The sequence below is a fragment of the Sphaeramia orbicularis genome, chromosome 6 (genome assembly GCF_902148855.1).
Source record: "Sphaeramia orbicularis chromosome 6, fSphaOr1.1, whole genome shotgun sequence".
Taxonomy (NCBI): Eukaryota; Metazoa; Chordata; class Actinopteri; order Kurtiformes; family Apogonidae; genus Sphaeramia; species Sphaeramia orbicularis.
The window spans coordinates 45226407-45248690 of record NC_043962.1 but is presented as its reverse complement, the minus strand read 5'-3'; the positions used below and the strand labels follow the sequence as shown (position 1 = coordinate 45248690).

Below are 22284 nucleotides of genomic sequence, written 5' to 3'. Positions count from 1 at the left end.
GAGAGAAATGTGTAAGATGTTAAATGTGTTAAATTACAACATTAGATGTATTTGCAGATTGAACATTGTGGCACCAAGTACTGTATATCTAATACCCTGCAGAAATGATTTGAGAGTGCAGAGTACTACAGCATTTCCCTGCTCTGTGTTGAACAATCTCATCATGATTTCATTCATTTCATCCATATATTGCATCTTAGTATTTTTTTTTTCCCATTTTCAAGTACTGATTCCTCCTGCATCTCACCATATTTCGTTCACATGCGAACACTTCAGCAGTATAGCCTGAGGAGTGTTTAGATTTTGGACATTTTGACCTATGAAAGGACATGGATTGTCAACTACTGTCAGAATCAAGTGACATAACATCAACTGGCAGCTGGATTTGGTGTTATTGAACTTGATGATATTTTGCCCCTAAAGCAGCTATTGCCAGCTGATCCCTCGGTTGTGTGTGTTTCTGATTTGTTTGCGGTTTCTTTTTCTTTCTGTTTTTGCATTTTGTATAATTTATGACAGTTGTGACCTTAGGCTGTTCTCTCACCTGCTTTTTTTCATTTTCGGAAAAATATTCGGACCTACTTAGTTCAACCAATTCTTATGTACTTGCTTGTCAATATCTGTTAATGTTCAAAGATTTGTAATGAACATGAATGGTATTAATTTTAACTGTTGATGTGTGTATGACAGGCAGCAGCAGGGAACATCATCAACATGTTATGGCAGCTCATGGAAAACGGTTTGGAGGAGCTAAAACTTTTACAAACTGTCCTGGTTCTACTCACCACCAATACAGTTGTGCACGATGAAGTTCTTTCCAAGGTACGAGACTCACACCAATCACATACACCAGGCATGTCAAACTCATTTTAGTTCAGGGGCCACATCCTCCCAATATGATCTGAAGTGGGCCGAACCAGTGAAATAATAACATAATCGTATATAAATAATGTCAATTCCAAACTTTTCTCTTTGTTTTAGTGTGGAAAAAAGTAAAATTACATCATGAAAACTTGTACATTTACAAACGATCCTTTAAAAAATGTGAATAACATGAACAACCATGAAAAAAATGGAATTTAATTGAAAAAATTATTCCAATTTAAAATATAATAATTTCTATAATTTAAAATAAGTGGAATTTCAACAATATTCTGCTTCAGTTTATCATGTACACATGCATTACAACTTACATCGCAGTGCACAACTTACATCTACAAATACACATTAAAATTACACTTCTCTTTTGATATTTCAGGTTATTTGCATTTTTTGTGAAAATATAGTTTGTATTTTTCATACACTTAAACAAAGAGAATTTGGAATTGTCAGTCTTTATAGTTATTATGATAGTATTTTACTAGTCCGACCCACTTGAAATTGAATTAGGCTGAGTGTGGAACCTGAACTAAAATGATTAACATCTTCAGTGTAATTCTTACATTTCACAGATTCATCCCACGGGCCACATTGGACTCTTTAGTGCACTGGTTTTGGCCCACGGGTCGCATGTTTGACACCCGTGACATACACATCCATATCTGTGCTGTAATACTTTGTATTTGCACACAAACCTGATAGAGTGCTGTACCCTTTTCAGTACCACTGATATAACTCAGTTTTGTTTCTCAGTGAGTCATCTCTGATTTATTATTAAACTGTTGGTATAATGTTTATCAAACTCCACAGCAGCAGTCTTACAAAGTGTTTGTACATTGTAACATGCTGCCAAATCACACAGTACAGACTATCAGGCCAACTCTGTTTACTGTACTTTTGTTTAACTCCACAGACCTACCATTTTGTCAAGTAAAATATCTCTTTATGTCATCCATACAATTAAAAGCCAGACATTTAAATGTTGGATTTTTATTTTGCCCAACTTGATTTAAAGACTGTAAAGGTTTAGTCTAAAAATGCATTTACTCAGATGCATAATGATCTGATTTCATGTTTTGTTCCTTTACCAGGCCATTGTGCTGTGTTTCCGTCTCCACTTCACCAAAGACAACATCACCAACAACACAGCAGCTGCTACAGTCAGACAGGTTGTTACTGTGGTCTTTGAGAGGATGGTGGCTGAAGATGAACGTTTCAAAGGTCAGAGGCTCAAAAATAATAAGAAAAAAGTAAAGTTAGATTATGAATGACCATAGCTAAAGTTAACAGTAGCTTTATTGCACAAGAAAAACTCCGTTTGAATAGAGTTCAGAAATGAAAATAACACTAGTAGATGATAACTCCGCCATATCATCTTTTAATAATGCTGATTAATAATTAATATACTTGCTTTGAATTAACACGTACCATATTCTTGTACTTACTGTACTAATGTAGACATTATGAGTTGCTTAAATGACTTAATGTTGAATTATTGTTGCCCTCAGGCATTGTGGAACACCCTCCTCCTGTCCAGGGGAATACAAACCGTCGATCTGTTAGTACTCTGAGGCCCAGTGCCAAGGACGCATACATGCTGTTCCAGGTATGTCCACCAGGAGGCAGCAGCCCTCTCTTTTTACATCCATCTCCCCATCAGCTTTTCATGATGCCTTTGGACTGATTTGGATTTGGCTTGATATTTGACAAGATTTGACATTTAGTGCAAAGTTTGAGGTGATTAAAAAATATTGGTATTAGCACCCTTACAAGCCCTCTTGAGTACCTCAGTAGTTTTTATAATCTACAAAGTTAACATTTTATCCATGTAATGTAAGGAATTGTACAAAAAGTACACCAAAGATCCTTTGTTTCAAAGCTGTTTCTTACCCCACAGCCACTGCTCTTTTCTGCAGAGATGCCTCTCACCGAGCAGAGCTCAATGGCAGCTCTGTTTCAGCCACTGTGATGTGTCTGAGAAACAACACTCTATTGTGTTAAATCCTATTTTGTGTGCGTCTGTAGGATTTGTGCCAGCTTGTGAATGCTGACGCCCCCTACTGGCTTGTGGGGATGACAGAGATGACGCGGACGTTTGGCCTAGAGCTACTGGAGTCTGTACTCAATGATTTTCCCGGTGTATTCCTGCAGGTATATTCAGCTTAATGTGTTACAAATAATGCAGATTTTAAAGCATTTATACATATGTAGTATTACAGGGGTGTTCGCTATGTCACATATTGTAATAAGACATGATTGTCACGAGCTGTAAGGAGCAGTTAATTAAATGCACTTTTCCTGATCCTTCTGTCTCCTTCTGTCCACCCTTGTCTCTGATTCCTGTCTAGCACCAAGAGTTCAGTTTCCTGCTGAAAGAAAGAGTGTGTCCGCTTGTCATCAAGCTCTTCTCCCCCAACATTAAGTTCCGGCAGGGCAGCAGCAGTGCTGCCTCACCAGTGCCTGTAGAGAAACCTTATTTTCCCATCTGCATGAGGCTGCTGCGAGTCGTCTCTGTCCTCATTAAGCATTTCTACAGCTTGCTGGTAAGGGACGGATGTACTGTGACTGCTGACTGCATGGAACTGTTCCCTAATTGATGTTTTACCATTAACGGTTTTTCTTGAGCACAGAACTGATGCACTTAATTGATCAAGTCTGATTAGCATTGGATTAGTGTAATAGTAGTTTTGTTTTAGTTCTACTCCAGGCCCTTAATGAGCTTAGCTCCATCCGAGTAATTCAGTATTACAGCTGTTATCAGTCAATACAATGAAATAGTGTCTATGTTTGTGCCTCCATCAAGGAAAGTGGAAGATCATAGAGTAACTTAACTAAAGGAAACATCTCTCTGTTACCAAGCCAAACTCAGAGACCAGTCTGATATGTGTGGGTTTGTTTTGCAGGTGACAGAGTGTGAGATCTTCTTGTCTCTGTTAGTGAAGTTTCTGGATGGTGAAAAGCCACAGTGGCTAAGAGCAGTGGCTGTGGAATCGGTCCACAGGCTCTGTGTACAGCCACATTTATTGCGGTAAGCAACATTAAAGTATAGAGTTACATTTTTATTTCTGTCTCAGTATAGAAATTATATATGCAGATGAACACAGAAAGGGCTACTAACCACAGTAATTATTCCTCTTTAGTGGACTTGACATGCTGTCCTAGCACTGTGGAAAGGTGCCAAGTCCCACAGTCTGAACCCAATAGGACTGTAATCTCCAACTGTCTGTGTTCTTGTTCTTTTTCAGTTCATTTTGCCAGTCCTACGACATGAAGCAGCACTCCACTAAAGTGTTCAGAGATATTGTTAACGCCCTGGGCTCCTTCATCCAGTCTCTTTTCATCGTCCCCAATGCGGGCAACGCTGCAGCCGTCAGTGCACCAGCCGGTCAGTTCACATATTCAAAGACCAACAAAATCCATATAAATCTGAGCTGGAAAGTGTGTGCTTTTGTACCTTACTGAAAAATCTTCTCATATCTTTTCCACACATTAGTGTCCTTCCACTATTGAAAGGTTTAAATTTTTAAATTATACATATCCATAATGTGCTTCAGATGTCAGAAATATTCATAGTCATGCATAATGGGATAAACCTTAGTAGGCAGATTACATTTATCTGAAAGTGAAAATATGCCTAAATTAAATTGATGAAGCTGATATACACATGTTTAACGGTTATTATTTTCTGCCTCATGTCATCTTCTGTCTCTCCAGGTGGGTCAGGTTCAGGGGTGCAGGGAGCAGCACAAGGAGGTCCAGGAGCAGGAGGGGTCAGTGGTAACTTGACCACACAGGCGGCCTTTGAATACCGCGGCACCTGGATCCCTCTTATGACTGTTAGTGTCCAGGGCAGTGCCAAGGCCACCTAGTAAGTGCTGTTCAAAGGTTTAAGCAGCAGCTCACCACACTTTTCATCCTCCTTATGTGTGTTTTTAATGTGTAAACGCATGAAACACAAAGGTACAGTAGAAGGGATTACAAACTCTGCTGCTAAGTAGGATAAATATGAGCTTGGAACATCACTGTAGAGTTGGTGTTGAACCTCAGGGAGGCAGAGATCAAAGACTTGACTCTCCTCAAGGAGCATTAGAATGTGGTATTTCACAGGAAACCAAACTATAAAATACAGAAAATTACTGTAGCCGGAGGCCTTCGAGCAACAAAGAGAAGTGTTGTCTCTGACAGTAATCAAACCCGTTTGCTAACCAATTTCAGTTCTTGCTGTAGTTGTAGATGCTGCTGGACTTGCCCCAGTATGAATAAGAAGACGGCATACACCTTTGATTCATTTAACATTTTTTAATGTAATACTAAGTGGGAAAAAATAAGACATACAGCAGCACAATTCACAAATCAGTCTAACAAATTGAATCTCTATAACCTTTAAAGACCTAGAGCTATTTGTGTGATAACTTCCAAATGAGTTTTTCTCTACATTTAATCTTTCCTAAGTAACTTGTCACCATTTATTATAATATTATCCGCAACATGTTGCATTTTACACTGAAAATCAAGTATTTTCCCATATTTAATTTACTGATCATGCTAATGTTCATAAGCACTTGGAGTAAATGCAAAGGTTATTTTATGTAACAGAAAAAAATCTGAAGAAAAAGTAACTCTTTCAGCAAAATGTATCATAAACTGGGTCATATCTGATGACAATGACAAGCTGAAATCCTGCGTCTTACCTGAATTATTTAAATGTATAAGATTTCAGATGTTATTAAAAGTTCTTCGGGGTTTAATATATGAACAAAAATCTGTCTGTATTTGCACACACACTGCTTTAACCTCAATATTCTTTCTCTGATCCCTTTTACATCATCGTCCAGTCTAGAGATGCTGGACAAGGTGGAGCCGCCATCTATCCCAGAGGGCTACGCCATGTCTGTGGCCTTCAGTGCCCTGTTGGATCTAGTGAGAGGCATCACCACCATGATCGAAAGAGAACTGTCTGCAGAAGAGGAGGCAGCTGCAGAGTTCAGAGAGGCTCATCCTGACCAGGAGTGGCAGCCTCAGCCTGGTAAGATTATGCAAATGTAGTGGGATACAAGTATGTTCTAAAGCAGTAAACTAGTCAAATAGATCCAACATTATAGCAGTGTCAAAATATTCTTTATTCAAGATATCACACATCTTTTTTTTATGAGCTTCAGTTAAATGTTTCCCAGAATAAACCTCAGTACTTTGTGTCCTGGTCCCAGGAGCCCACTTGGTGTGGGAGGAGATGGTCAATGCCTGCTGGTGTGGTCTTTTGGCTGCATTATCTCTGCTGCTGGATGCCAGGTAAATAGGTTTTCTGCCATTCCACACATTATTTTTCTGCATTGGTTTTGGTGGTTTACATTTACAGTTAGTATTTAAGTGGGAAAATTGTCCCTATTTAAATCCCTAAAGTATAGTTAAGAAGAATCCTTAAAGTTATTAAGACTAGGCACATTTCATAACTGAAAAAAAAAAACTTAGTTTGACAGTAATGACTAAAGTTGGTGATGTCCACAATAAACTTCCACACATGGTCTTTTTCAAACAGTGCAGTACAGATGACACTATCTTGCCTGTCCTGTAGATCTTTTTTTTTTTTTTTAAACATGGGCAAACCTTAAAAAATATGGCAATTGATTCAAACTACAGATGAGTTTACTTGTCTGTTTTGTTTTTACTGGTGTTTCTTTTGTCTAGTGTGAAAGGGAATAAGACTTAATCTGGTGGTATTTGATAGGGGATGCATCACTAGGTACCTGATAGGGCTGAACGATATGGACAAAATTTCATATCTCGATATTCATGCCAGATATCTCAGTACGATACGATATGACTACGGGTTCAGTGAAAACCAAGCATTTTTCAGAAAAATACTAACATCATAATACAAAAGAAATTGGGAAGTGCAGTTTTATTTATAAGAACTCACTGCCAGTCGTCACCATTAACATAAAGTACAAATAAATTTAATTTGTTGTGACTTCCAGAGCTGTACATGCTCTGGAAATCTATACATGGGGGAAATCTATATCGTTTATATCGTTGCTTTTTCGACATTAATCTTGAATGTTCATATCTCGATATTGATACGATAATGATATATCTTTCAGCCCTAGTACCTGACGATTCGATTTTGATCCAGAGGGTTACAGTCTGATTATAAATGGTTGTAAATGCACCCCGCAGTTAATTAATATTTTTCTCACTGTATGATAAGTACTTGCTACTTTTAGAACTAAGTGCATTTCTGATGATCAATAATAAAAAAGAAGCTGATGAATTTGCTTCGATTATCTTTTATTGAAACAACAAAAATGTGTCATCTGGAAGGTTATACATGGACCTGGCAACATAATGGATTGCAAAGAACCTACAGGGAGATGAACATGCTTAAATCATGTTCGTTGTGTTCACTGGCGTCGACACAACCTGCAAATACTGTGGCTTTTGTCCAGTTCTCCTTTCCCCTCGACTTCATAGAGACCAAAACGTTTCCATATACTCGCTTTTAACAGTTGTAGGTGCTGCATGGATTGGTTTTTCTGCCATCTTTTTGTTTTCTGTATGTGTCACCGTAAACTGTTCGACACGGCATGGCAGTCACACTTTAGTTCCACCTTTTTAGTTACACTGTCAGTATTATTTAAAATAACATTACATTCAGAACATCGATTTTTGACATTTCTGCATTGATCCATAATCGGGCATGTTCACCTCGCGATGCATCAAAGAATCAGTTGTTTTCTGCACCCCTAATAATTTACTAGATAACTGTACAAAAGTCTAAAATGGGCATAGTTTCCCATTCTCAATCTAAACTTGATCCTGTGGAGGAGCTATGCTGCTGTGCTGGCGGGTAGACCACAGTCTGTGTTTCAGTGTCTTTTCTGTCTGTGTTCTATCCACTTCAGCACTGATGAGACAGCCACAGAGAACATCTTGAAGGCAGAGCTGACCATGGCCTCACTGTGCGGTCGCCTGGGCTTGGTGACACCGCGTGATGCCTTCATCACAGCCATCTGTAAGGCTTCTCTGCCACCACATTATGCCTTGACCGTTCTCAGCAGTAACGCTGCCAGTCTCTCCAGCAAAGGTACAGTTGTGCAGTTCAGGACACCACCAAAACCACTTACAAATCATATTGCTGTTGCTCTGCATTTGTGTAAATACACATCTCAAATACCTGATACTGCAAATCAATTAGATTTTGTTTGTAACATTATGTGCACCATAATATTTAGTATTTAATAGTATGACACAGCTAAACATCCCCCTGTCCAGCCCTGAAAAGGCCTCTGGTTATGTGTATTCATGTTGAATTAATGAACACTTGTTATCTCCCATATGGCTAGATGTGCATGCTACCAAACTGAGCTTAACATGTAAACTGTTGGTACTCTCCTGTCCCAAATGCCCCACTCTAATCCATAAGTTTTCACTGTGGCTTCTAATTAGGAACACAGAGGAGAATGTGTCTGGGGAACGTAGATGCACTCACACACAGCTGCTCTCAAATCAACCACTCAGACATTCACTATTTGCATATTAGCTTGTAGAGATAAAACTGGCAAATTGGGTCTCAGCTCGCAATGGATGTTTGTCTTGGAGTTAATTAAGAAAGCTTTTCTTGCATGTCGTAAGCTTGTTACAAAACCTGTTGGTGTGTATTGCTGACGCTTGTTGAAAGACTGACTCTATATGGTTCTGTGTGTGTGTGTGTTGACACATGATTTGGTCTTTGTGTGTTTTTCACAGCCTACTCCATCCAGGGACAGAGTGTGCAGATTATCAGCCCCTCTAGTGAATCTCATCAGCAGGTGGTGGCGGTGGGGCAGCCACTCTCCGCTCAGCCCCAGGGCACTGTGGTGGTAAGGACACACTTACAATTATTTCATTCATAGCCTAACAAAACTCAGTTTACAATTTATTTTCAAGACCATCTACACACACACACAATTTTCACACAGGCATACACACTGATCACTAAACACTAACTAACACAGTCAGGGCCAACAGAGGTCCTTAGGCTGTGAGCCTGTTTACATGACCATAAAAGTCCAATAACTGGGAGCATTTACATGCACTTAAGAAATACGATAATCAAAAAACCCTGGTTTAGACGCTCCAGTCCATTATTAGATTTTTTTCGGAGTACGTTTTGTATGATTTTAATTGTGTTTACAGATGCACAGACATAAAAGAATGAAATAAATCAGATTAACCTGTATACATGCAGGAAGACATCAGAGTGCTGGGGAGAAATCCAGGTGTTGATCTGATTTCTCATAATCAGATTACTGCTGTTATCTGATAAAATGTATCAAATTATCCTGTTTACACGGTCACTTAAATAATCTGGCAACTCCAAAAATCAAATAACGATCAGCGTATTGGTGTACATGTAAACAGGCTCTATGTGTCCACTTATGCCTGTGTTAGAGAAGGTCTAAAGCAGGATTTAAATGTGAATCGAGAACCGTCAAATACACGTTATTCTGTTTGAAAGTTACTTATGATTAATCTACAAGAATTTGCAAAACAACAAATCCATGTTACCTCAAAGAAATCACTGGAGCCCTTTCAGAGATGAAATCCACTGTCCAGATTATGCCCATAGTTTCCTCTTCGTTCACGCAGCAGGTCCAGATGTTGTCAATGTGAGTTACAATTAGAAGCGCTGGAAGAAGCAATGAGAAATGACATGACACAAAAACTCCACAAAGCTTTGCATTATTGTTATTAAGCTATAGTGACTATAACAGACAATAGCAGCTCTACCGTATGATGTCGTATTATTTCTGCTCCTGTCCACTTCTGGACTATAGTTTGCTGATGTCTGTTTTTTTTTTTTTTACTTCTGTTCTCACATACAAGAATAAATATGTCACTGACTTTACCTTTGCTGAGTGTGAATAGTTGGCTCTTATACACTTGTTGATACTTGAACTAATATGGACAGTTAAGGAAACTGAACTTGGGAACTGTGTTAATGCCTATGTCAACATATCAAATTACAGGTAGTATAATAATTGTCTAACTTTCTGTCCCTCTGCCAGCTAACTGCCAAGAACATCCAATGTATGCGGACCCTGTTGAACCTGGCCCACTGCCACGGGGCTGTGTTGGGCACGTCCTGGCAGCTGGTACTGGCCACACTACAGGTACTTTTAAAACTTATATGTTACATGTACAAAACTAGATTTAGATAACAAATTCCAAACTGCATACTATACACAAGTGCATCTAAACTAACGTCCCGTCTAATAATGCAAATTTATTTACAAAATGTAGATAAAGATAGACTTTTGTTTATGAAAAGTCAAACCATGGCTTCATTCCATAGAGTGACTGATTTTTAGAACCTACTGTTATCTCAGTCTACATGTTCCAGTCTTGTATCTTTGCTATTTATTTCATCTCACTTTTCCCCATCAGCACTTAGTGTGGATCCTGGGGCTCAAACCAGGGGTGGGCGGTGCCTTGAAACCTGGCCGGGCTGTTGAGGGACCCAGTACGGTGAGTCTTTTAACCTTTCCTATGTGTATTCATGCAGTATTTTTACTCATGAGGAAACGGCATTGCAACAGGATTGTATTTTTTGTTAATTTGTTTTCATGTGAATTTGGTTTTAAATATGATGAATTAATAGAAATATGGATACATTTGATGAAAAAGAGGCTTTTCTGAAGTAAACTTTGAACTCTGTTTTGTTCGTCACTGGCAAAGTCAACTTGGTAAATGGGCATGGTTGTGTGTTTGTCTTAAACAGGTGTTGACCACTGCCGTGATGACAGACCTACCTGTCATCTCCAACATACTCTCCAGACTGTTTGAGAGCTCCCAGTATGTATCATTCCATCTGTGAAAGTCAACATTCAGCAGACAGACTTCAACTTCTGTTCCCCATTCTCTTGGTTCAGTTGCAGTTGATTAAGAGAGTTTGTTGCCATAATGACAGAATCCCAGGCTTAAAGCTGTCTATTCTAGCCTCAGAAATGTTCTTTTTTATATTTAGCCAACCACTGAAAAAGATTTTTGCAATTAGAAGGAACTGTGTTTACATCTGAGCTTAAAGCCTTTGAAGCTATTTGTCCAATGCTTGATAAACAGGTCTATATTATAACGTATGCATTTTTTTTTTTTTTGCCATGCAGGTATCTGGATGATGTGTCCCTTCATCACCTCATCAATGCTCTCTGTTCCCTCTCTCTGGAAGCCATGGAAATGGCTTATGGAAACAACAAAGTAATCACTTACAACAATTTTGGTTAATCAGGAACAGATTGTTAGCTTATCAGTATTTATTCATAGTTTTTGTCATCTTGTTTTGGTTTCAGGAGCCATCTTTGTTTGCCGTAGCCAAGCTGCTAGAGACGGGTTTAGTCAACATGGATCGTATAGAAATCCTCTGGAGACCCCTGACTGGACACTTACTGGAGGTAACAGCTACACAAAGATACAGTCTAATGACCACATTTGACTTAAACTCTATGTAATTAATAGAGTTCATGAATCAGTCTGTTATGGTCTGACAGTAACCCTTCAAATTAACTGTTTATTTTATTCATTAGGCTTCTGTTGAGAGCTAAAATAATACTAGTCAGACTAGAACAATAAGTATATAAGGAAATGAACCCATATAATTAGAGCAGAAAGGAGGAGCTTGTTTAAATTTTGCAGTGCCAGCTATTGTAATAATAGTAATTGTCATTTTTTTCCAGTGCTGAGCTCACTGAATAGCTGCTGTAATTGCCCCCTTCTGCCGGACCCATTTGGGCGACTCCTTAGTACCAACACTTATAATAAGGAAATTTTCCATAGATCCCTGAGCATGAGCCCCTGACTTAAAAATATAATAAATGGAATCACAGCTGCAAGCAGCAAAACAGGCTAGTCAGTTCAGTTCAGTCCATTTAGGCAAGAAAGAGGTCCTAAAAAAGGTTTGACAGATTCTAATATTTCTCAGTTTTTGATGAAATTGAAAGGGAGAGGTTCAGTTTAAGAAAGGGTCTATTCAGAATGTCCCGCAATTCATGAAAGTTCCTGAACTGTATAGCAGCACAGATAACCAATTAACACAGGCAATTTTCAGACTTTTTGAGCTTTTGATAATTTAATCAACTATGGGGATTCCTCCGATTAAATTGTGAAGAGAGGTCTAAAGAGAGAAGAAAATCCTCAAACCTAATGATCCACACACACGTGCACACACATTAAAGAGTTTAACAGAAATGGGTTCATAATATAGTCTCTAATAGTATTAACAGCCATGTCCTAAAATCTCTAAGAATAATTTTTTTTAATATGTTCTTTATATTTGGAGGTTTTCTTCACATTTTCTCTCTCTATCTCCCCTCTCTTTTGCACTCCTGTCTGTTTTGCAGAAGGTAAGCTCACATTCCCTCATTCATAATCATCAGCATTTCCTTTTCTTTTTCCAGTCTGTTTCCTCTCACTCTCAATGTGGCTTCAACATGTTGGACTTATGAGGTTGTTGGGTCAAAATGTGTCCACAGTGCATTTGCTTTGCTCCCAGTGTTTGATTTTATGTACTCGTGCACTTGCAAAGTGAAACTGATTTTTCACAGAAACAGAATCTAAAGCTGCAAAGTCTCTGATAAGTTTACATGAAATGCTGCCTTTCTGTCTTTGTGTTGTTGTATATAATTAAATGTGATGTAATGAACTGTAAAGGAAACCCATATAACCTTTATCATTTTTTACAGATGATGTAGATTATAATGAAGTCTTGCATTAATGTCTACGCAAAGCCATGGCAGCTAAATGAATTAATAGATACACATGGAACACCAGAGTTCTAAGGGAATTATGCCACACTATAAATCCATTAACAGACACAAACAATGGAAAGTTTTCCCTGTAGGATTTTAAAATCCAACAGCAATACAAGCAACAGTGGGTATTTACAGAAAGTGTGAAAATACAGAGCAGAAAATGACAAAATTGGATTACAGAGGAGTTGTACCCAATCCGTCTGAGCCTGGCCTCTCCACGTGTATCTGTAAAAGCTTTTATGATTATGCTGTCTGTCACAGCATATCCTATTATCACCGGGAATCCCAGTCTGTATCACACAGACTGTGGTTTATTTCACCCACTTGTTTCACACCCACCCTCCGTGACCACTGCTGGGAAACACTGCTCTGAACGGCCTCTTCAGATCTGTCATGAAAATGAAAACGCTTCAGAATCATCCGCTATTATGCAGACGCAAACAGATTTTCTATTGTGTGATGTCTATATATATTGATATCTTTTGGTGTGTCTGCATTTGTGTGTGTTTGTGTGCGACTTGTCCTGCAGGTTTGTCAGCACCCAAACTCCAGGATGAGGGAGTGGGGAGCCGAGGCATTGACAGCACTTATCAAAGCTGGTCTGGCTTTCAAACACGACCCTCCACTGGCCCAGAATCAGGTAGATAAACCTGCATCATATACCCAGGGTTCTCGCGGTTTCTTAAAAAGTCTCAAAAGTCTTGAATTTGCAAATTTGCAATTAATACCTTAAAGTCTTAAATTGTCTAAAAGGTATTAAATTTGATATGGTAGGTCTTAAGTTATGTTGCCATAAACTTGTGTTTAAATGTGTCTGTTAAATGTCCAAGCTGCAAAGAAAGTAACATTAGTCAACTCAGTTCCACGCATTCCAACCTGTAAATTTATACTGAAATTAGGAACTCATTATGGCTAACTTTGCAGCCCCCAGTGAGAAATGATCACAGAACATTCAGCCCAACACATGTACAGCCATTAGTCGTGCGCATCACCTGAGAAAGCTGACTTTGTAAACTTTAAGGGATGGCTCACAAGCAAAAGTAAGCTTGAGGAAGTGCAAATTTAATAATTCCTGGTAGGAGAGAAGATCATTCTCTACCTGGTTGACATGAGTGGAGGGGAACAGCTGTGAAATGGGCATTAAAGTCTGTTCTAAGTAGTCTTAAAAAGGTCTTAAAAAGTCTTACATTTAGCTTGTAGAAACCTGTAGGAACCCTGATTTAATACCTTAAAAAAGTCTTTAAAAGGTATTGAATTTGATATGGTAGGTCTTAAGTTATGTTGCCATAAATGTGTTCGCTGTATTATTTTAAATGTGTCTGGTAAATGTCAGAGCTGCAAAGAAAGTAACGTTAGTCGACTCAGATCCACCCGTTCCAACCCAATAATTTATAATGAAATTAGGAACCAATAATAGCTAACTTTGCAGCCTCCGATGAGAAGTGGCTCAGAATGGTGCGAATCAAAGCATTGGAGTAAATAAATAGGGTCACAAATTTTTCCCAATATGGATGTGAAATAGGCTATGAAATGGGCATTAAATTCTGTTCTAAGTAGTCGTAAATTTAACTTGTAGAAACCCGTAGGAACCCTGTATTTCTAACCATTTCCATGTTATAAGCCATCAAAATATGGACCATTATAAGTAAAAGCAATTCTTAATATTTCAAAAATTCCTCGAAATTTCTCAAAAATGTGAATAAACTTTGTATGCATGTATATGGCTAGAAAACTTACAAAATGAGGTATTTCATGCCTGTAGTGCACACTTCAAACATCAGACATAAGCCTTCTATATCAACTAAATGTACAAACAGTATTAGATTTTTGTGAAGGCGCTGTGTGTTGTCTGTCATCATCATCTTCGTTAGCAATGCCTTCAAACATCTTCTCTGATGAAACAACTGATCAGTCATTTCAGTTTTTTTAGATAGCCTCTTTCAAACAATATCTACAAAGTTTATTCACATTTTTGAGAAATTTTGAGGAATTTTTGAAATATTAATATTTGCTTTTACTTTTAATGGTCCATATTTTGATGGCTTATAACATGGAAATGGTTAGAAATATCAATATAGTTACTATTGAGCACTGATAAGACTTCATATATGGACTTTCATTTATCCACCAGTGAATGTACCACACACTTCTATTGGGAGATTGATCTCCTTCATCAAGACCACAGGACTCTAATGTAGCAGCAGAACCTGACAGCCTATAAAAAATTGGTATTGATTCTTGATAGAACATACCGGTGAGCTACAGGGCCATTGGTCCTATTTTTTGTATTGTTTTTGTTTTTGAGGTGTAGAGTATAACTGAAAAACCATTCAATATGTTATTAGTTATACATTGGAGTGGTGTGTTTTGCCGTTTTGTCTATCTTGTCCATGTTATGCTTCACTTTGTTGCCAGAGTAGAACAATAAAACCATTCCGTGTCCTAAATTACTTAAAAAACTGCTTGACTCTGCTGTCAGTGGGCAAACATCATTAATAACAGGCGGTTTTCGTTATTGCAGCGGTCTGGGGGAGATGCCATCCTCTGATGCTTCTTGTTTGTAATGTTGGCATTTGAGAAATCTCTTTCCACTGTCACTGCAAGTTATGATAGATTAGAATTGTCTGCCTAATGCCTAAAATGAAAAAAGAAACAGAAATGTCACAGTCACTTTCTCATGTCACTCAGAAACACAGAGTTTGTGACCTTCACCTCAGCCACGCAGATAAAGGGAATAATGCAGCGCTTATCGAAAAGAGGGCAGAGCAACCATGTGAAAATTAATAGGACAGTACTGAGCCACAGAAATTATGACTGTCCTGTAGCAATGCACAATATAATGACTCTGTGATTTTCTTAGTATGTTGGCAAGCTTTTATCTTCACTATTTTACGTTCAAACAATGTAATATTAAAGTACATTGATTTCAGCATCCCACTGTATGGTGTAAGATGTAAGAAGTGAAAAATGGTGATGAAAAGTTGCACCCCATAAAAAGATCTCTCCCTTTTGTGTCCTGAAGCGACTGCAGCTTCTTCTCCTGAACCCGCTGAAGGAGTTGTCCAATGTGCTACATGCAGACATCCGGCAGAAACAACTGGAGAGTGTCTTGCAGATTCTCCAGAGCCAAGGGGACAGCTTGGGGCCTGGATGGCCCCTGGTCTTAGGGGTGATAGGTGCCATCCGCAATGATCAAGGGTAAGAGTAGAGGGGAGGACGCAGAGATCTACACTGCAAGCAGTATTGAACATATGTTCATATTGTGATATTAGTGGTTTTACGCTCAATACAAGCCTACCAGCATTTCTGTTCACAAAACTGAACACCAGTGGTTTTACGTGTTTACTATGATTCTTTCCAGAGAGTCATTAATCAGAACAGCCTTCCAGTGCCTGCAGTTGGTTGTGACAGACTTTCTACCCACCATGCCTTGCACGTGCCTCCAGATCGTAGTGGATGTAGCCGGCAGCTTCGGCCTGCAGAATCAAGAGCTCAACATCAGCCTCACCTCTATTGGCCTACTGGTGAGATAACAGATGTTTTCTGTTGTAGTATCAGGGGTTAGGCCCAAACATGCTGCTAGGTTTTCTCAAGAAGCATTTTTTTACCTAATATGTACTGTGTAGGTACCCAGATTTTTGCAGTAAAATGTGGTGTTTTTAAATGGCTGAGATCATGATATGATATGATATATGATATATGAGGGCTCAGCTAACAGAAGGCACATAAATATACATGTAAATGTAAAAAAAGGAATAACAAAGGCTACTGTTTTTCTCAGAGCATGCCTTTTAAATTGTTTCAACACTAAAACATAGTACAATGTGTATGTCATCCAGTTATAACATTGCATCCTGCCTGGTTTTGCGTTTTGTTATCTTAACACAGCTTATCATAGCACACAGTTCTGACATTTCGCACACTCTGTCCAGTATTCAGCCCATGAAAAGCCTGATATCGATCTGTGGTTTCCAGGGTTATTTCTCTTGGAGTGTGCCAGTTCCTGTGAGATTACTTTATGGTAATAGGATAGCAAAACTGCCACAGGCATTTTACCAACCGTTTTCTCCAATTTGTGCCACTGTTCTCTACCTCTACTTCCATTTTACCCACAGTGGAACATTTCAGACTACTTCTTCCAAAGAGGTGAAACCATCACACTAGAGTTAGAGAGGGAGGAGGAGGCCCTGCAGAAACAGGCCCAGGAGAAAGGAGAGACTCTGAACAGGCCCTTCCACCCCGCCCCTCCCTTCGATTGCCTGTGGCTGTGCCTATACGCCAAGCTGGGTGAGCTGTGTGTCGACCCCCGGCCTGCTGTTCGGAAAAGTGCTGGACAGACACTGTTCTCCACCATCGCAGCCCATGGGACCCTGCTGCAGCAGCCTACATGGCATATCGTAGTCTGGAAGGTAATTTCCAAGAATACTTCATTTCATTCAGTGCCACTGATTAAGGGAGGCTCTAATCTTTGGTGTTAAATTAGAAAGAATTATATTACCTTTGTTTTTACTTCAAAATCAGAGAAAAGCCTTTCTTTTCTGCAGTTTTTTCCCACATCACAAACATTTGTTTATTCACTGGACATCTTCAGTCTTTTGTCATTAAATTGAAGTGGCAGGAAGTATCTTGAGGTATCTTGGTCTCACCACCAGGTCCTGTTCCACCTGCTGGATTGTGTGAGGACATCTTCCACCACCGCCGACAAAGAGAAAATCGAGTCTGGCGGAGGGAACATCCTCATTCACCACTCGCGCGACACTGCTGAAAAACAGTGGGCTGAGACGTGGGTGCTGACACTAGCTGGTGTGGCACGCATTTTTAACACAAGACGGTATCTCCTCCAGCAGTTGGGTAAGCCATGCATTATCTACTGCGAAGCCTTGCCGCAGTATCTGATGTAGACTGGATGCAAGATTTAACATATAAAGCCATTTTACAAGTCACGGAGAGTACTGCACAGCTTGTAAAACAGATGCATAGTGGGTTTGCAGCTTTGTAAGAAGCCTCTTAAAGACATATTAAATGAAATCATCAGGGCTCTTTTATAGGTGAGCAAGCCAACAAAAATCTAATTGCAATCTGTCTCTCATGTATTCACCAACTATATAAATGTGTATTAGCACAGCGTTGGAATCTCCCCTTAGGTTTTATAATTGAAGAAGAGAAAAGTCAAATTATTTTTGAATTAGTTTATTTCCCTGTGATAAATTTCTATGTTACTTACTGTACATATAGTCTGTGCGTAAATAGTATTTTTAGTACATTAATCCTATGAGGTGTAACAGATGTTATTTATTTCAATGATAATAAATTAAGCTTATTTCTGAATCCTAATTGGAGCAGTTTCTTCTAGGCATTTCTTTTATTTGTTTGCTCACTTCACATGGAGCCTTTGCATAACTGTGAAGTGTTTCCCTACACATAAAGGCATCTTTGGCACTATGCCACAATTTACATAATGAAATGTATTTGTAAGTCTCTGCTAAGTAGAGCAGAGATTTAGAAACAGTCCTGTAAAACCCATTAAGTCCTGTTTAATCTCCACATGGACAGGATTAATATTCTAAGGAGATGTGAATGAAATTTAAACAAAATGTGAGCTTGTCTTCATGCTCTCATGTTGCTGAATTGCATTTTAGTCCATGTTAAACAATGTTGACAGATGTACGATCATTATCATATTTGGATACAATTTACCGTCCATATGATAATTTTATCACTGTGATATTTGGTAGATAGAATCCCTCCACGATATCTCAATTTAAACCACTTCCCAACACAATGAGAAGGGTCTTTAAATGCATCTCCTCATGTTACATCCTTATATTTAGTTATGATTGTGATGATGAACTTGACCCACCAGCCCAGCTGTCCTTACAGTTACTTTGCTTATGTCATGATGTAAACTTTGACTAATCACAGAAGAGTCACAACTGACTCCTTTGCTCACTGTGGTGCAAAAAAAAAAAAAAAAAAACATCAGATCATCTAATGTAGTCATTTGAATATGGCTGACAGGAGAAAGCTGCAGAGGAAAGATGTGAATTTTAAAATTCCAGCTCCTGATTTTAGTTCCTGCAGCTTTAACTTAACTAATCTAAAAATGTAAGTATTTTATATTGAATACAGTAACATACAGACCGGTGCTACATTTACCTAGTGCAAACTATTTGTTTATGACTTGTGCATAATAATTTTAAAAGTGGTGTTAAGACTTTCGTCTATTGCTATAATACATTTTTCATGTGGCTACGCTGGTGTTAAATTACTATGGAGATAACTTGCTATAATCACACCCTCCTAGAATATATAATTTAAAGAAATGTTGATCTTCTCACATACAGTTTTAATGTGTAACTGTGTCTAAAGCAAAAATGGGTTCATTCATATTGACCAACTTTATATATGACTTGTTGTTTTCTTTGCCTTTATCGAACCAGGAGTTATAAATGCTTAAATAACAAAGTGCTATTTGTTACTTTTAACCTCAAGCAAACACTACATGGTGCACACTTTTCCATCATTTTTCTGCGTCTCTGCAGGGGATTTCTTTGAGGCCTGGGAGGTGCTGCTTAACCACATACAGTCAGCTGCTCTCAGCAAGAACAATGAGGTCTCACTGGCTGCCCTTAAGAGCTTTCAGGAGATACTACAAATCGTTACACCTGTTAAAGACTCAGACAAAGCAGGCGATGCACTTGCTGCTATGGGGGTTCCTCCAGTACTCATTGACCCCATCTCAGCATCTGGTCCTGGCAGACCCCTCTTACGTTCAGATTCACTTGTTGAGCGTCTGACACGATACAATGGCGCTGAGCTGCAGGCCCCTCCCCCAGGCGAGGAGTCGGCGTTAGAGGACTCGGCGCTGTGGTGGTCGGCGTGGAACACATGGTATCGAACAGGGACGGACAGCACCAGGCCGCCTAGTGGTCCAGCAGAGAAGCTCTCCTTCATCCCCAGCCAGCCCTACCTTACAGCATTAATCCAGATTTTCCCAGCTCTGTACCAGCACATCAAGGCCAACTTCAGCATGGAGGACCTGAAGAAGCTCGGGGTCATCCTCCACGGGGCCGTGTCTGTGCCCATCAGCAGTGACGCCTCCCCCTTCATTCTCCCCTCCTACACTGAGGCTGTGCTCACTAGCTTGCAGGAAGCTGTGCTCACAGCTCTGGATGTTTTGCAGAAGGTGGGGAACTCAAACATTAACATACAGTGTTTTTGTTCGCTGAAACAAAAATGTGGTTATCAGTAGAGCTGAACAATAAATCTAGTCCAAATATAGTCAAGCACAATATCCACACATCACTGGAGCTGCAGTTTTCTGATAAAGGTAAAATGTGTCATAATGTAACATTACAAATGAAGCTCGAGGTAAAACCCAATGTACAAATTCTCCAGATGTAAAGGAACATGATTCTTGGTATAGAGATGGAAAAAAATGCCCGTATTCCCCCAATCCAACATGACCTCCTAGTATTTGCTGTTATCTTCTGAACATACAAACATGTAATTCAAAATTAACTAGAAAATAGGGATGTACAATCTATCAAATTGCAGTGGAAATCACAATATTTGCCTGTTCAATAATGTATTCACAAAATGCTGCAACTTAATGGCCTAGGGTTACGACAGCTAAATAGCAGAAATAGAAATGGATCCAGAGCAGAGGTACTGTGTAAAACATGCAAAATGACAGGTTTTTTTCCAAGGTTATTGTATTTTTATATCTCTGAAATCAAGTTTCAGGGATATAATGATTTTACCCCAAACACAACCGCCACCGGATCCGCTGCTGGATATCCTTCGTGTGAAGGCAATAACTAGGACCGATTTGGTTGGATTTTTTATCCCTTGATAACCAACACAGGGGACCCCTAGTTGAAGAATCCTATCGATTTCAGCTTCTCTGTGAGTATTATAAGTCATCCAAATGGGAGCACTTTAGTTGAAAATCAGTTTTTTCGAACGTAAATCAAGCAATAATAGGCCGATTGAGGTAAAATTTGGTTCATATTAATCGTCTTACAAATGTCCATTTTCTCGCTACCATTCAGAGTTTATACGGGGTCATTTTCATTCACTAGGTGGAGTTTTGTGGGTAAAAACTGGTTCTCTGATCATTATTCTGCCAGTATCAGGGTGATATAGCTCAAATGGCATTCATACCGACTGTCTAACAATTATCGTGGATAGATTTATATATAGCAGAGGATTGGTGGGATTTTGGGGATACACCCTTGTTGTCGGCCCCCGACAGCGTAAACCTCGTTTTTAGTTTGTATTTGACTTGACACCTCTAAATGGCATTTTCCTTGTTATCCAAACAAGCTGACTTATTATATTGGAGCATTGCATTGAGAAAAACAGCAAATTGAAGCTTGTATTTTCTTTCTTTATCTTTATTTGCCTGATTGGGTATACTCTATGCTATCACTAATATATGCAGTAAATGTTGGTTCTGAGGGTTTACAGACCTTTCTTTTCCCTGCTGACCAAAATGTATTTCTTCCTGTTTTATGTTGACTTGGCCCAGAAAACAATGTGTCACTCTGCTAAATTATGCAATATCCAGTCCCATGGTGGATGTCAGCAGTGTTTGTTCCTCTCTTCCTTCCCTGCTGCAGGCCATCTGTGTGGGCCCTGAGAACCTGCAGGTCATGTACCCAGCCATCTTTGAACAGCTGCTACTCTTCGTGGAGTTCTCCTGCAAGCCTCCACAGTATGGCAGGATGGAAACCAAACACGTGGCCAATGCCAAATACAACCAGGTAGGAGGACGTACAACTACCGGGTTTTGTTTTCCTTTTACAAACCGCTTCAGTGAAACATCCAGAATTATTCACCATCCTTCTCTCTCCAGCCGTTCGTAACATAATCATCGCTCGTCTTTGATGTTCACGAAACGCTCCCTTTGCTCTGCCCTTCAGTCAAGTCCTTATGTTGCTCCTATTGCACTGAGATCGACAGGTTCTGCTGAACCCTCATTAGTTGCCCCGAGCCATCTCGTCTTCATACTTCTCATGCTCGCTCCGGCTGGCAGCGTTCCAGAGAAGTGTTTCATTATTTTTTCAGTTGAAACAGTTCATTTTAATCCCGAAACAAACCCTTTATTTCCATGGAACTCGATGATCTCAAGCAAGATTACTGAATCTGCAAAACCAGAAATAATTGTCATTTTCGCTCAAGTACAGTCGAGCCTTTTTGCATCAGTGTTGTGATAACATTGTTTCTCTTCATTTGGAAAACCTGAGGCAGTAAAAAGTTCAGAAGGTGCTCTTTTTACTTGTAGGAATACTGTGAATTTTTTCACTCTGGAAGTGGTACAGTTATTGCAATAAATTTAACCTCTGTTCACTTCACACTCTGTCAGTCCTGCATATTCACCTATTCATTGGATGCTTGTTAATCCGAAACCCTAAAATCCATCCACTCATGTAATAATTGGTATTTTATTGCCTTTTTGGCTCTTCATCATTAATGTTAGGTCCCCTGAAAGGTGTGTACTGCAAATCACGAGTGTTTTCCCAAGATAAGCAGGCCTATATATGATCAAATCTTGTTACTGTGAGCGCCTCCTTTTGCTCACCAGCCACTGCAGATACAACATAAACACCATTTTAAT

General features: G+C 39.2%; 1 protein-coding gene across 4 annotated transcripts in view; it reads left to right on the top strand.

The window, feature by feature from the left end:
• Window positions 1-22284, top strand: part of mon2 (MON2 homolog, regulator of endosome-to-Golgi trafficking) — a 49125-nt gene that overhangs the window by 18457 nt on the left and 8384 nt on the right. For 2 of the 4 annotated variants that reach the window (XM_030136398.1, XM_030136396.1), the window contains exons 4-28: window positions 691-822; window positions 1971-2100; window positions 2388-2485; window positions 2905-3030; window positions 3228-3422; window positions 3783-3907; window positions 4125-4264; window positions 4594-4747; window positions 5715-5905; window positions 6087-6168; window positions 7779-7960; window positions 8623-8735; window positions 9924-10028; window positions 10303-10383; window positions 10637-10710; window positions 11022-11112; window positions 11205-11306; window positions 12252-12254; window positions 13192-13302; window positions 15685-15860; window positions 16024-16186; window positions 16778-17071; window positions 17315-17513; window positions 19205-19848; window positions 21287-21430. In XM_030136398.1, coding sequence (XP_029992258.1) covers window positions 691-822; window positions 1971-2100; window positions 2388-2485; window positions 2905-3030; window positions 3228-3422; window positions 3783-3907; window positions 4125-4264; window positions 4594-4747; window positions 5715-5905; window positions 6087-6168; window positions 7779-7960; window positions 8623-8735; window positions 9924-10028; window positions 10303-10383; window positions 10637-10710; window positions 11022-11112; window positions 11205-11306; window positions 12252-12254; window positions 13192-13302; window positions 15685-15860; window positions 16024-16186; window positions 16778-17071; window positions 17315-17513; window positions 19205-19848; window positions 21287-21430 — 3855 coding nt within the window. The remainder of the gene's footprint in view (window positions 1-690; window positions 823-1970; window positions 2101-2387; window positions 2486-2904; window positions 3031-3227; window positions 3423-3782; window positions 3908-4124; window positions 4265-4593; window positions 4748-5714; window positions 5906-6086; window positions 6169-7778; window positions 7961-8622; window positions 8736-9923; window positions 10029-10302; window positions 10384-10636; window positions 10711-11021; window positions 11113-11204; window positions 11307-12251; window positions 12255-13191; window positions 13303-15684; window positions 15861-16023; window positions 16187-16777; window positions 17072-17314; window positions 17514-19204; window positions 19849-21286; window positions 21431-22284) is intronic. The other 2 variants (XM_030136399.1, XM_030136397.1) reach the window with 1 other exon arrangement.